The 12465-nt window shown below is 39.9% G+C and overlaps 1 protein-coding gene across 1 annotated transcript in view; it reads left to right on the forward strand.

The window, feature by feature from the left end:
* CDKL4 (cyclin dependent kinase like 4) overlaps positions 1-11849 on the forward strand; it is a 40515-nt gene extending 28666 nt beyond the window's left edge. The window contains exons 8-9 of the mRNA XM_006728029.3: positions 4175-4309; positions 6723-11849. Of these exons, the coding sequence (XP_006728092.1) occupies positions 4175-4309; positions 6723-6824 (237 nt within the window). The 3' untranslated portion in view covers positions 6825-11849. The remainder of the gene's footprint in view (positions 1-4174; positions 4310-6722) is intronic.
* The last annotated feature ends 616 nt before the right edge of the window (positions 11850-12465 follow it).

The following is a 12465-nucleotide window of genomic DNA, read 5'->3' on the forward strand; positions in this document are numbered from 1 at the left end:
AAAATTACTATAAAAAAGAATATTAAATATTTCACTAAGAAGTTCTAGGATATTAATTACATGTTGAACTGATAATGTTTTAGATACATTGGGTTAAATAAAATTTAAAATCTTTTTTTGTTTTAAATTAGTAGACCAGGCAAACTCAGAGACATGCAGACACCAGATATAGCTCTTTCACTAGGCCCAAAAGAAATAGTCAGACAAAGGATAAATTCTAATAAAAAGCAGAAGAAATTCACCTATGACTAGTCTGCCATTCATGCTTGACCAACTGACCCATGCTATAAGATGTGACTCTTACCTCCACTGTGGATACTGAAAGCTCTTAGTGGAATACGGATGGAGATATCAGTAAAGGTATCTATCTTTAGCAACCAATTAAGTTCTATCTATAGCAGTGGTTTCCATACTATTCATCAGAATGACGACTCATCAGAATGAACTTTTTAAAAATATACATTCCAGTATCTAACCTCAGCGTTACAGAAGCAAAATCTCTCTGTATAGGACCTTGGAATTTGTATCTTTAAACATCCCTCTAGGTGACTATGGTACACAGCCTAGCTCAGAAGTCATCTGATCTAGAAGGCAGAGCCACCTGGATGACCTAGAGTCAAATGTGTAGACCTGCCATTGTGCTAATGGTGGTCACTGCTAAGGTGCTATCCAAGGTGCTGGATTCCTTTGGTCTGAGTCCTCCTGAAAGCCTGACACCTCTGTGCCTTCAGACTGCACTGACCAGTACTTCACTGGCCCTCCGCTGCCTTCTCTCTGTCTCCCTGCTCTGACCTGCCTTAACCCAGCACCCTGCAGGCCCTGTCCTAGAACTCCAATTTCCCAACCTTGTTCTGGACAGGTTGTTCTGACCCATCTGCAATTTAGCAAGACCTCCTGTGGGGAGGGTATCTGTCAAGCACCGCAAACCCAACCCATTCTCAGGTGTAGGCCGAGCCTTCTGCTAGTTACTTCTCTAACTAACGAGAGAGAAAACTTCCTGGAAGGCAACTCCAGGGCAGAAAAACTCCAAGGTATAGGACAAACTCCCTGTCCTCAGCTCCAAAGGTGAAGTGGCCTGTTTGCCTGCCCAGTTCTGGATGAAGCTAGTTTTGTCACTCAACCATTTGATTTATACCTGTAATGTCTGACCTGAGACCCAAGGATTCTCTAAGTGCATCAAGGATTGTGCTGTTCCGTGGGTCACACCCTTTCTCCTAGACTTCTACCCCAGGCTAGATGAAGGAAGGCTTTCTTTCACTAATTGCAATTGAGACATCTTTAATAACAAAAACCAGCTACTATAATAGGTAGTCATCCCATGGGACTAGGCCATCATCTATGCAGGCGCCTGCTCAAATGCATGAAGTGCCAGCCAATGACGGTGCCAAAGTCAGTGGTGGCATGGAGTAGCCAATCTATGGCAGAGCTTGTGTGTTTCTCCTCATTTGGTTTTAACTGAGACAACAGACACAGTATTATTTATTTCTCAGTTGCTTTCATAGCCATAACATCCTATCACTGTATTAGTTTAATCTGGCCAAAGAAGAAGTCTGTAGGCTCTTGGAAATATTTTTAAGGCTTTTCTATTGACATCTGAAGTTTCAAGAAAAGGATCCTGACATGTACTTTGCAGTTCCAATTTCTTGTCCTTCATCATAAAAACCTTTCCTGGGTTGGGAACACTCTGATCAGGGAACAACACCTCTGAGAATTCATCGGCCTCTAGGTGTATAGAAAGGTATTAATCCAGGCTCAACAACTCAGAAGCCTCAACTCCACCCAATTCATCTCACTGCTCCTAGAACAAAATAGGATATAGTTCTAGCCCAGGCCCAAGGAACAGCTCAGCATTAGCAGCTTATTCTTAGAATCTAAAAATGTTCTTTAAACTAAAAACCCATAGGTATTTAGTAGACCAGATTTCAATAGATTGAAAGCCCATTAAAGAAAGTGAATGAATTCAACATATGATTGGAAATAAAACTGATAGGACTTCGTTATGATTCAGATCTGGGGAGTGAGTAGAGGAGGGCGGCAACCATGAGATATCTGTACCAGTTTCCTAGAGCTGTTGTAACAAAGTGCCACAAACTGGGTGACTGCAAGCAACAGAAATTTATTCTCACAATTCTGATGACTAGAAGACTCAAATCAAGATGTTGACAGGGCCACGCTCTCTGAAGCTTTTAGGGTGGATCCTTCCTGGCCTCTACCAGCTTCTGTTAGCCCCAGACATTCTTGAGCTTATGACAGAACTCCAATTTCTGTCTCTGTCTTCTGGTGTTTTCTCGATGTCTGTCTTTGTAGTGTCTTCCCTCTTGTAAGAACACCATCCCATTGGATTAGGGCCCACCCTATTCCAGTATGACCTTATCTTAACCATTTACATTTGCAAAGACCCTATTTCCAAATAAGATCACATGATGAGGTATTGGGGGTTAGGATTTCAACATAGTCAATCCGTAACAGTGCCCTTGAGACAAATCAGAACTGTTAAGTAGGCCACTGCATATGTGGGTCTGGAGTTCAAAGGAGAGGTCTGGACCAGAAATATACATGTGGAAGTCCCTGATAAACCTTAATAATTGAAGACTTAAGAATCAGTGCGATTAGCTAGAAACAGAGAGGAGAAAGGAGAGCCTAGGACTGAGCCTGGAGGAGTTCCACCCACCCATTGTGGAGAAGGTAAACTAACACAGGCTGGTTTGAGAAGGGGTGGTCACGAGGTAAGGAGAAGGAAAGGGAGGCATCAAGAAGCCAAGGGAAGTTTCAAGGAGGAGGATGTGGTCAGTCGCGTCTAACACTGGAGATGAGAACACGACCTACCTATTGGATTTATGAATATGGAAGTCATAGGTATGAACAACAGGAGTCACTTAAGTGGAATGATGGAGGCAAAAGCCAGAACGAAGTGATGAAGAAATAGACCACTACTGTTTATATTCAGAATCCTGGAATATCAGTTTTTCTGTGCTGGTTACAGTCCTGACAGTGTTAGGCTTTGAGGAGACAGACCCCCAATAGCAGTTAGACTTAATTATGGTATGGATCATTAACATGAGGGTGGGGTGGGATCTGCTTGGAGCAGGTGACGCTCTGAAGGGACAGGTGAATCTGATTATGCTGATTATGCCGAGTAGGGTTGTTACTTAAAGCCAGGTCCAATCAGACACGGCTCTGAAGGGCAGGTGAGACTATAGGGGTGGCAGCATTTGCAGGGATCTCAGAGACCTGAGGTCAGCTGGGGTTAGGGAGGAATGGACACGACAGGGCAGCCTCAGTCAAAATAATTATCTGGACACCCAAATGCCTCAAACTAAGTCTGTTATGTTGATAAGTTTTACTTCTCTTTCATGGCCGTAAGGCAGGAAATTTCAGGTCTCCTGTGCCTGGGTGTTCTAAGGCTGTTCTAATTTCTTATGGATCATAATCTGTCTTTCTTCATGGGAAAAGCCCCATTTTCTGGCCAAAGAGCATCAGGGCTTCTTGAAGAAAATCTTTGTGACGGGACTCCACCAGCCCCGATGCTGCCAGAGTCCTCCCTTCTCTTGGAGGCAAAGCTAGAGGCTTCTAGTAGCCTCTAGTAGCCCTAGCCCTCCCCCAGTGCTTTTGACTGATCAGGAACTGCATTTACAACAAGTTCCCAGGTAATGCTGATGCAGCTGGTCCTGGGATCACGCTCGGGATCACACTTGAAGTGTCACGCAAACTATGTGCTTTGACAAGTGATGAAGAGGTGTCATTGGTAGAAACATCTGATCTACGGGATGCCTGGGTGGCTCAGTCAGTTGAGTGTCTGCCTTCAGCTCAGGTCATGATCCCCGCATTGGGCTCCCTGCTCAGCGGGGAGTCTGCTTCTCCCTCTCCCTTTGCCTGCCCCTCCCCCTGCTTGTGCTCTGTATCTCTCTCTGACAAATAAATGAAATCTTTGGGGGAAAAAAGAAACACCTGCTCTAGTTGTAGCCCCCTTCCAGGGACACTGAATGTTCAGTTCTACCCTCAAGACTTTGAAATGGCAAAAGAAAAGCAATTCTAGTTATTAACAAGTTTCAAGTACTTGGTAATATACAAACCTGAAGATTTTCTAAACTCATATTTGCTCTAACAAGTTTTTCAGTTTCAGGTCACAGTAACAAAATAGGCCCCCCTTTTAATACTTTCTTTTCTTCCAAAGGAGTGTCTGAAGATGAATCCTGATGACAGATTAACCTGTGCCCAACTCCTGGAGAGCCCCTACTTTGATTCTTTTCACGAGGACCAAATTAAAAGAAAAGCACGTACTGAAGTAAGAAACAGAAGACGCCAGCAGGTACCTCTGTTCAAAAGTTAAAGTGCTATAAAAATGATTCTTTTTTTTTTCTTTTTCTACTTTTCAAAGTGAGACTAGGTAGACACCAAGACCTTTCTTTGCACTGGTTTAGTTGTATTTGTTTATCTTAATAAATTTTGGTGATTGATGTAATAAAACCATAAAACTATGAAAATATCCGGGCGCCTGGGTGGCTCAGTTGGTTAAGCGACTGCCTTCAGCTCAGGTCATGATCCTGGAGTCCCGGGATCGAGTCCCACATCGGGCTCCCTGCTCAGCGGGGAGTCTGCTTCTCCCTCTGACCCTCCTCCCTCTCATGTTCTCTGTCTCTCATTCTCTCTCACGCAAAAAAAAAAAAAAAAAAATCTTAAAAAAAAAAAACTATGAAAATATCCAAGTTTGTTGCAAAATCTTATTCCAAATATACTTGAATCAAAGTATTGCTCAACTTTTTGCCATGCTGATTGGATAGTTCATATACCCAAAATACAACAACTTCATACAATAAAACCCTGATTACAGCAGGACTGAGTTTGAACGTTACCAAGGAAAGCCCAGGACCCTCTCTCGCCTCCAGACACACCATAAAGGAAACTCAACTCTTCCCGTCTTTTTACCGATGGCAGGCACCTAAGCCTACCTTCCCTAAGCTTTTCCTCAAAACCAAGGACAAGCTCTGGCAAATACTAAGAGATGAAACTCAAACGCCTAAGAACCAAATTCTATCCTAAAATGTGCCAGTATAGTAGAATAATATGATGAATATGACAAACCTTGATTCTGCAGTTTCTTAGGTGACTGTTGCTTTACTTGGTTTCAGAAAAACTTTGAGGTTAAATCATAAACCCCACAGAAGTAGGTTTGTTTTGGTTTGGGGTTTATTTTTCATCTTGTGTCCCCAGCACCTAAAACAGTGTCTGACCTATAGAAGGTACTCAGTAAATATTATCCAAATAAATAAATAGCTGAACATTGCTTATTAATAAACAAAGATGTAACTTTCAAGTTACCAGACGGACAATCATCCCATTCTATGTTTGCTTCAGCTTCCACCTTTGATCTACTTATTGGTCATTTATCTTCTCATTAGCATGTCTACCATAAAGGAAGAAAGCAGGTGGTGGTTGTTTTTTTTCCACCATTTTAATAATTAAAATCGAAGTTTGTTGAGAGAGAAAGATCAAACTAACCAACAAGACGACATGTTAAGATGATTTTCAAATTTTTACTACATAGACCATTTTATCTTTTACTGTTTTAAGTTATGCGTTTGCAAGTCAAGCCCAATGCACTTTACTTAACCAAAAGATTAGGGTTTGCTCAAATAAGTCTGAGGCAGCAGTTTGAAATACAGGGTGAATTGTGTGTAAAAACACTGTCTCCTTAAAAAAAACATGTCACCAGATTCCCCCTGCTTGGCCTGGGAGGGTGAAGAGCAGCAGTACCCCATCCTGGCCCTTGGTTCCTGACTGCGCTTTTACCAGCCTTGCCTTGAGGAGGTGCCGATGCTCCTCTCCCTGGGAGTCTCCCGTTCACAGCTGTGTTCCCCATTCCTTCATACCCCATAGCCCAGCTGATGCAGATCGGGAACTTTATTTCTCCAAAAGGAAAAGAAGCACAAAGAGCAGCATAGACCTAGATAATCTCATTTACAGAACTCAGGTCATGTTCTCAGTCCTTCATCAACTGCATCCTCTCCCACTTCAGGAGGAAGCCTTACTAGAGCCCCCACCATTGAGACCATGGCTAAGCATCTCCGGCCACCAGGTGAAGTCTCTGGAGAGCAAGGCCAGGAGAAAGGCAGGGATGTCTTTCAGGTTCTGGTTTTCTTTCTGAACATGAGCCTCTTCCCTAAACATTTTATCATATCAGAAAATAAACTAAAAATTCAAAAAGATCTTTCCATTCAATGTGGTTTCACTTTGTGAGTTCAAATTTCCCCCTGGATACCAACTTCTAGATCTCTGAGTGAGTAACCAACAATTTCCTTAAGACTAAATATTGTTTAAAATTGATAGTAAAGAGGTTTTAAATCTTTACTGTTCTGTCAAATATCCTAAAATTAATATCCTAAAATTAAAAATTTAAGATAGGTAGAATGTAGACTCTTGAAATTATTGTCTAAAAGCTGGGGGGCATCTAACTTTTAAACACGGACTAGATACTCAGAGATAAACATACTGAAATAAATCAGCTACATCCATGAGAATCCTAGAATAAGTAATAGAACCTAATTTTCAAGTATCAGAATATCACAATTTTTGGAAAGGTAACCCTATTTGATTTTAAATTGATGTCTTTTGACATCTTTGTATCATATGTATCCTTTTTGTTTTGCCATCTTTAAATCAAATTGTACAAATAGGAATTCTTTTCCATTTACTTTCTTATTTTTGTCTTGTTCTGCTATTAGAATCAACTGTTGCCTCTCATACCAGGAAGCCACATCTCCCCCACACCTGATGGAAGAAAACAAGTCCTCCAGTTAAAATTTGATCATCTTCCAAACATTTAGGAAAATGTTCTTTCAAGTGGAAAGTAATTTAATATGTACACATTTTTGTACAAAAGAGATAGGAATTCTCAGTGTTTCAAATGCAAATGAGCCATATGAAAATTAAGATGCCTTCTAGAATTGTTTTGCTCTGATCATTACTGATTCCTCTGCCCGTGCTTTTTACATGCCAACTTTATCTTTTAGAACATTTTCTTTAAATGTTATAGAGTCTGAAACTGCACATATGGAGGAGACATTTCCATTTCATCAGAGCAGCCCCTCCCGAGGCAATTTATAGTGAGAGTTTGTGGGCTTGTACGTTGATTGTTGGAAAAGATTTACATATGTCATTTTGGTTTACCTGACCACATAATGTCTTAGAGCATTATCAAATAGCTTGCCTAGCTGTTTTTGTGTAAGGAATGACATTATGTTTCTGCATTTTAATTCACGCTTATTGTAACCAAGTCTGTTGAGTAATGCTGAATTTTATATTGGTGTAGGAAGGGAACCTTGAAATGTCATGTAGGTTTATCCCTCGATTCCAGGGCAGACTCTACTTTGTCTCATGAGACACTGACGATTCTAATTTTAAAGCAAGTCAGAGAAAATTCCATACATTTACATAGCAAATAAGGAACTACAAGGAATTACCATCCTCATGACATAATGCCCTATGATAACCGACTGCTGACTCTAATGCTGTCCTTTGGAACATCATCGTTTCTTATTCTTTTTCCTGGCTCGATCATCTCAGTACCTAGATGTATCCTGTTGGGTGCGTGTCCTAAATATTTAGTTCACAGTCGATATTCTTCCAAACCTTTGAATCCATAGCCTGTGTGAACTTGTGCAGCCCTAAACTTGTGTATCATGAGCAGATCAGGTTTGTAAGTGCTTCCAACAACAGAAAGATTGTCGTTCAGTTAACTTCTTTGTGTCTCCCACCAAAAAGAGGAAGCAAACAAACAAAACACCACAGTAGGTAAGCCCCGTTTACACTGGGATATTTTCCCAAGTACACTTGACAGATACACCTAAATACATACATACATATGTACACATATATACATATATGTTTATAAGTTTTGAAACATCATGATAGATGCCTTTTATCTTAGACATCAAAGAATGAGGCAGTCTGTTTAAGGGGCTTTTCGTTTGCTAGCAAGGAACTCATATAAAATAATAGCATGGGGTTGTCTATCACTGCCTGGCATAAAGGCACAAAATAGTGATGTTTCAATAACTATTAAGATTATTTCATTAACTCTTTTCTGCTCCTGGGTCTGGCATGCTTACCTGAACGTTGTCAAATTTTGCAAATACACATAATTCCAAGAAATGCCATGTATCTGGCACTATACGCCAAGCATAAATTGTTTTTAGGAAATCACACTAACATCTTCTGTTCACCTCTAAAAGTTTATTGCACTTATAAACATGGCTGTGGAAACTGCTAGAGAATCTTGTTCAGTTATTCGGGAGGAGCATCTCTTTACTTAGGAATTATGGCATCTCAACAGGGGTTTCTTGCTCACTGGAAGGACATTCTAAATGGGCTTATTTGGCCATTTAACATGCTTAGTGTGACTCTAAGCTTCTTTGGTCTTCCTCTTGTCATTTTATCATCAAGAATGTGCCTCTTCAGATTTGTATGTTTCTTGCGTTTTTAATTAAATGATGCCACAGGAGCAAGGAAAATGAGAAATAAAAGATAAACGGCAACTTCGCTGAAAGATTTCTTTTTAACTTCCATAGTGTTTTTATCATGTAAGCCTTCTTTTTTTTTTAAAGATTTTATTTATTTATTCGACAGAGAGAGACATAGCGAGAGAGGGAACACAAGCAGGGGGAGTGGGAGAGGGAGAAGCAGGCTTCCCGCGGAGCAGGGAGCCTGATGCGGGGCTCGATGCGGGGCTCGATGCAGGGCTCGATCTCAGGACCCTGGGATCACGACCCGAGCCTAAGGCAGACACTTAACGCCTGAGCCACCCAGGCGCTCCTCATGTAAGCCTTCTTATTGCCAAACTACTCATCCTGCTCCAGCTCTCCTAAATATCTACATTACATTACACACACACACACAGACAAACACACTCAGAAATTCAGAACACAGCACACAACTCCAGTTCCCATTTTGCTTATAATCATGCTTCAAACGGTTGATAGGGTGACTGTCATTTCTTAGTTTTGCTTACATTTAAGAATTACTGCAAACTGGCGTTTTTCTCTCTCAATTTTTTTTTCCATAGACAAATTCATCATTTAGAGATCACTGGGGAGGGGGAAAGAGGAGAAAGCATCTAATGCTTAGGAAAGTGCTCTGTTGCAGTCCTTTTACCGTGAAGAAAAACAATCATCCGAGTAACATTTGCACACTGGCCCTTTCCCTGGGCTACCCGCCTCGGAATCATGCAGGCGCACAGACCTCAACCTACAACTCTTTTCTGTTTTAAGTGCCTGTTTCTCACTTCGGTGCTGCACATACTCCCTTGCATTTCTCAGCCACATGGAAGATAGTTGCGCTTCAGCATGTAGTGCCCAAATTAAGTAATGACTTCTGTAAAACTCATCGGGCTCTTCACAGAAGCCCACACAATTCTGTAACCACGCATTTCCTTTACATTCTTGTGAGGTTTCTGGCTCACCTGTGACTTGTCTCACCTGTGCCAGCTTTCAAGCTTTTTAATTTATGTATATAGCTCTTTCCTGGTGCCATCCAAGTATTGAGCCATCATGGTGAGCAGCACCACCTGAATGCTCCCCCTCTCTCCACTCCCAGGCGTGATCTCTTCGCACCCTGGTTTCCTCAGACTTTCCACATCGTACCTGAGAATCTCCAAGCAGCCAAGCAGTTCGTTTTATTTGGTTTGCAGAGCACTTTACAGAGAATTGAAAATGCGGACTTTAGTTCTTTGTGCTCCTGCTGCTGCTTCAGGGAAGAAGGAAATACACCATAGAAAAGGACGTTTCATTAGACCTTTATCAGCCCTGGGAGTCTACTTGCTTGGACTCTGCCTTTGGGCTCCTTTCAGTCCTGGTCATATTTGACTGCACTTGTTCCAACTTGCCCCCAACCACAAAGCCCTCTTAGGGGGTCACTTTTTGGGGATTATTTTAACTAGACTGAATTGTTAAAAAATTGTATTCAAGAGGTTTTTGCATGCTTTGGATTAGGGAGATAATTGAGGAAGGGGTGCAAACAAAGCTCTCAGGCAGGAAAGAAAGAGGTGAGCAGAGAGTAGACTATCCCCCTTCTAAGTCAGCCATATCACGGCTCTTCATTGCTCTGCAGATCTCCCAAACTACAAGACCTAAAAAAATTAATAAGTTATTTTGAAAAAATTCTCAACTCTGAAGATTTTTTGTGGTTCTTTAGCTTACTTGCCATGGAATTACAGTTGTTCAAAAAGATGGCACTTTCTTATTCATTTGTCACTACCAATGATTTCCAATCCTGGTTTCTGAACAACTTGAATGGCACAGAATTCTCAAAAGAAAAAACAAAACAAAACAACAACAAAAAGACCAAAAAACTTTTTTTTGTTAATTAAAACATACTACCAGAAGAGGAATGATCGTACAACTGCACAAACCTTAAAATCTTGAAAAAATTGGGGAGTCAGTATAAGTATTAACTGAATCACAGATTCTGATTTATAATGCATACGTATGCATTACATATAAATGTGTGATGCATACAATTAAGACATAAAGATAAAATGCCACACACGATAAAGTAATGTTCTGGGTGTGTGTGTATGTGTGTGTGAGTGTGGGTGTTTGTTTCCTAATAAAATCATGAACTCATCAACTTCATTCTTGTTTTAGTAGAAGACAAAGTCTTTACCAGTGGTAGGTTAAAGAATAATAGACTTATCATTTGGTCTGGGCGTTAGGACACCAGGTTCTTGACTGGCTTGCAATTCTCCGTGTAGCCTTGTCACAACGTTTAACTGTTCTGTGCCTTCATTTTCTCATTTGAAAAATAAAGGAAGAGATAAGCTAGGTGATTTCTAGGGCTCCCATTCAGCTGTGGACTTCCATGATTCTCCATAGCACATGGCGTTTCTGTCCTGGACATTTCTCCCACTAGAAGAGGCTTTCTAGAGAGGAGCTAGATCTCTCTCTCTCTCTCTGTGTCTCTGTCTCCCCCCTCTCCCTCCCCATCTCTCATCTCTCCCTCGCTTGCTTGCTTTCACACTCACACACACACATACACACAACCACTCCCTGCTAGTTCTATCACGTCAATAGAAGTTTGCAACTAATGGAGGTTCAATTTTATAAACTAGAGTGGATTTTAAAGCTAATTATCACTAAATTTTAATTAAATAAAACAGGTGTGCTTTTAAAATGCAGAGTAATATGTGATCATTCTTTGATGTTTTAATATATAACTCTAATTAGCTGGGAAATGATACATATGCTGTGAAATACTAATTTAAGATATCCATTAAGGCAAAGAACACTGAGGACATTTCTAACTTCAGCAAAACTTTTAATGCTTTCAGTAAATGGTAACTTAAGGAAATTCTACAAATATGTCTAAATTATACCAGTTTTATATTTGAGCAGCAGAGACTCAGTTTCAGTCTACTTTATATTTAACCTGTAATCTACTCAAGCTGAGATTTGGTTATCGTACTTAACAGGAGTAGAAACAACTTGTATTTATTAAAGTTACAATTTTTCTTTTCTGTTGTGAACACTAGTCACTGACCGTGTCTCTCAATACTGTCACATTGAAGATTTTAGAATCTATTAGTAGAGAAGCAGGTCTATTTCAAACCGCGTGAACTTGTAGCTGTAATATTAATTAGCACACAATAATTAGCATAATGACAACTTATACCGCAGAAACAATTCACTACAAAGCAGTTTTAGTTATTATGTTAAATATACGTAATATTTTAAAAATTTAGCTGAAGATGTTTGGAAAACCTAAATATGGGCTTAAATACTTTGGTGACCTTACATTTGTATATATAACTCAACCTGAATATGTTCTTTAGTTTATTTTAATAAAAGTTAGAAATATTTCTGTCTCCTTATTTCTGTTCAACTCACCTATTAGTCCATTGCCTAATACTTTGTATTTAAATGAGAAAAACTGTCATATTCACATATAAACTTCAGAACTTGTTATTTCATTTCCTCTCAGTTGGACTATTTGAACAGTTGGTATAGCAACTCTTCCTTTTTGTGCCTTGAGTTGGCAATTTTCACAAATGGAAAAACTAAGAAAATCTTTTCCAGTCCAACCCAATAGATGTTTATTCCTGAGAACATTTACTTTGAGGCTATAAGATTTTTTTTCTTTCAATTCATCAAAATATTTCTCTGACCCTTCCCAATACATAAGCTACAAAATATGAAATTTTCTTGCAACTTCGATTCCAAATCGTCACAATAGTTTCTGTTGTGGGTTTAAAAAGTTGAAGAGTCTCAAAGACCAAACTTAGACCAATGATCAAAAGAGAGAAAACAATTAGTAAAATAATGAATGAGGTTTTTAATTTTCTCTTGAACTAATCTTTCTGCTTTCATTATTTTTAATAGTGCTGTGTTGAGAGAGTATAGTAGATTCTTTCCAACGCTGACTGCAAGGATTTCTCCCATCCCAAGGCCTTTTGCAATGACACTTTGCCATTCC

This window comes from Leptonychotes weddellii, chromosome 10, assembly GCF_054177405.1.
Source record: "Leptonychotes weddellii isolate Sample4059 chromosome 10, ASM5417740v2, whole genome shotgun sequence".
Lineage (NCBI taxonomy): Eukaryota > Metazoa > Chordata > Mammalia > Carnivora > Phocidae > Leptonychotes > Leptonychotes weddellii.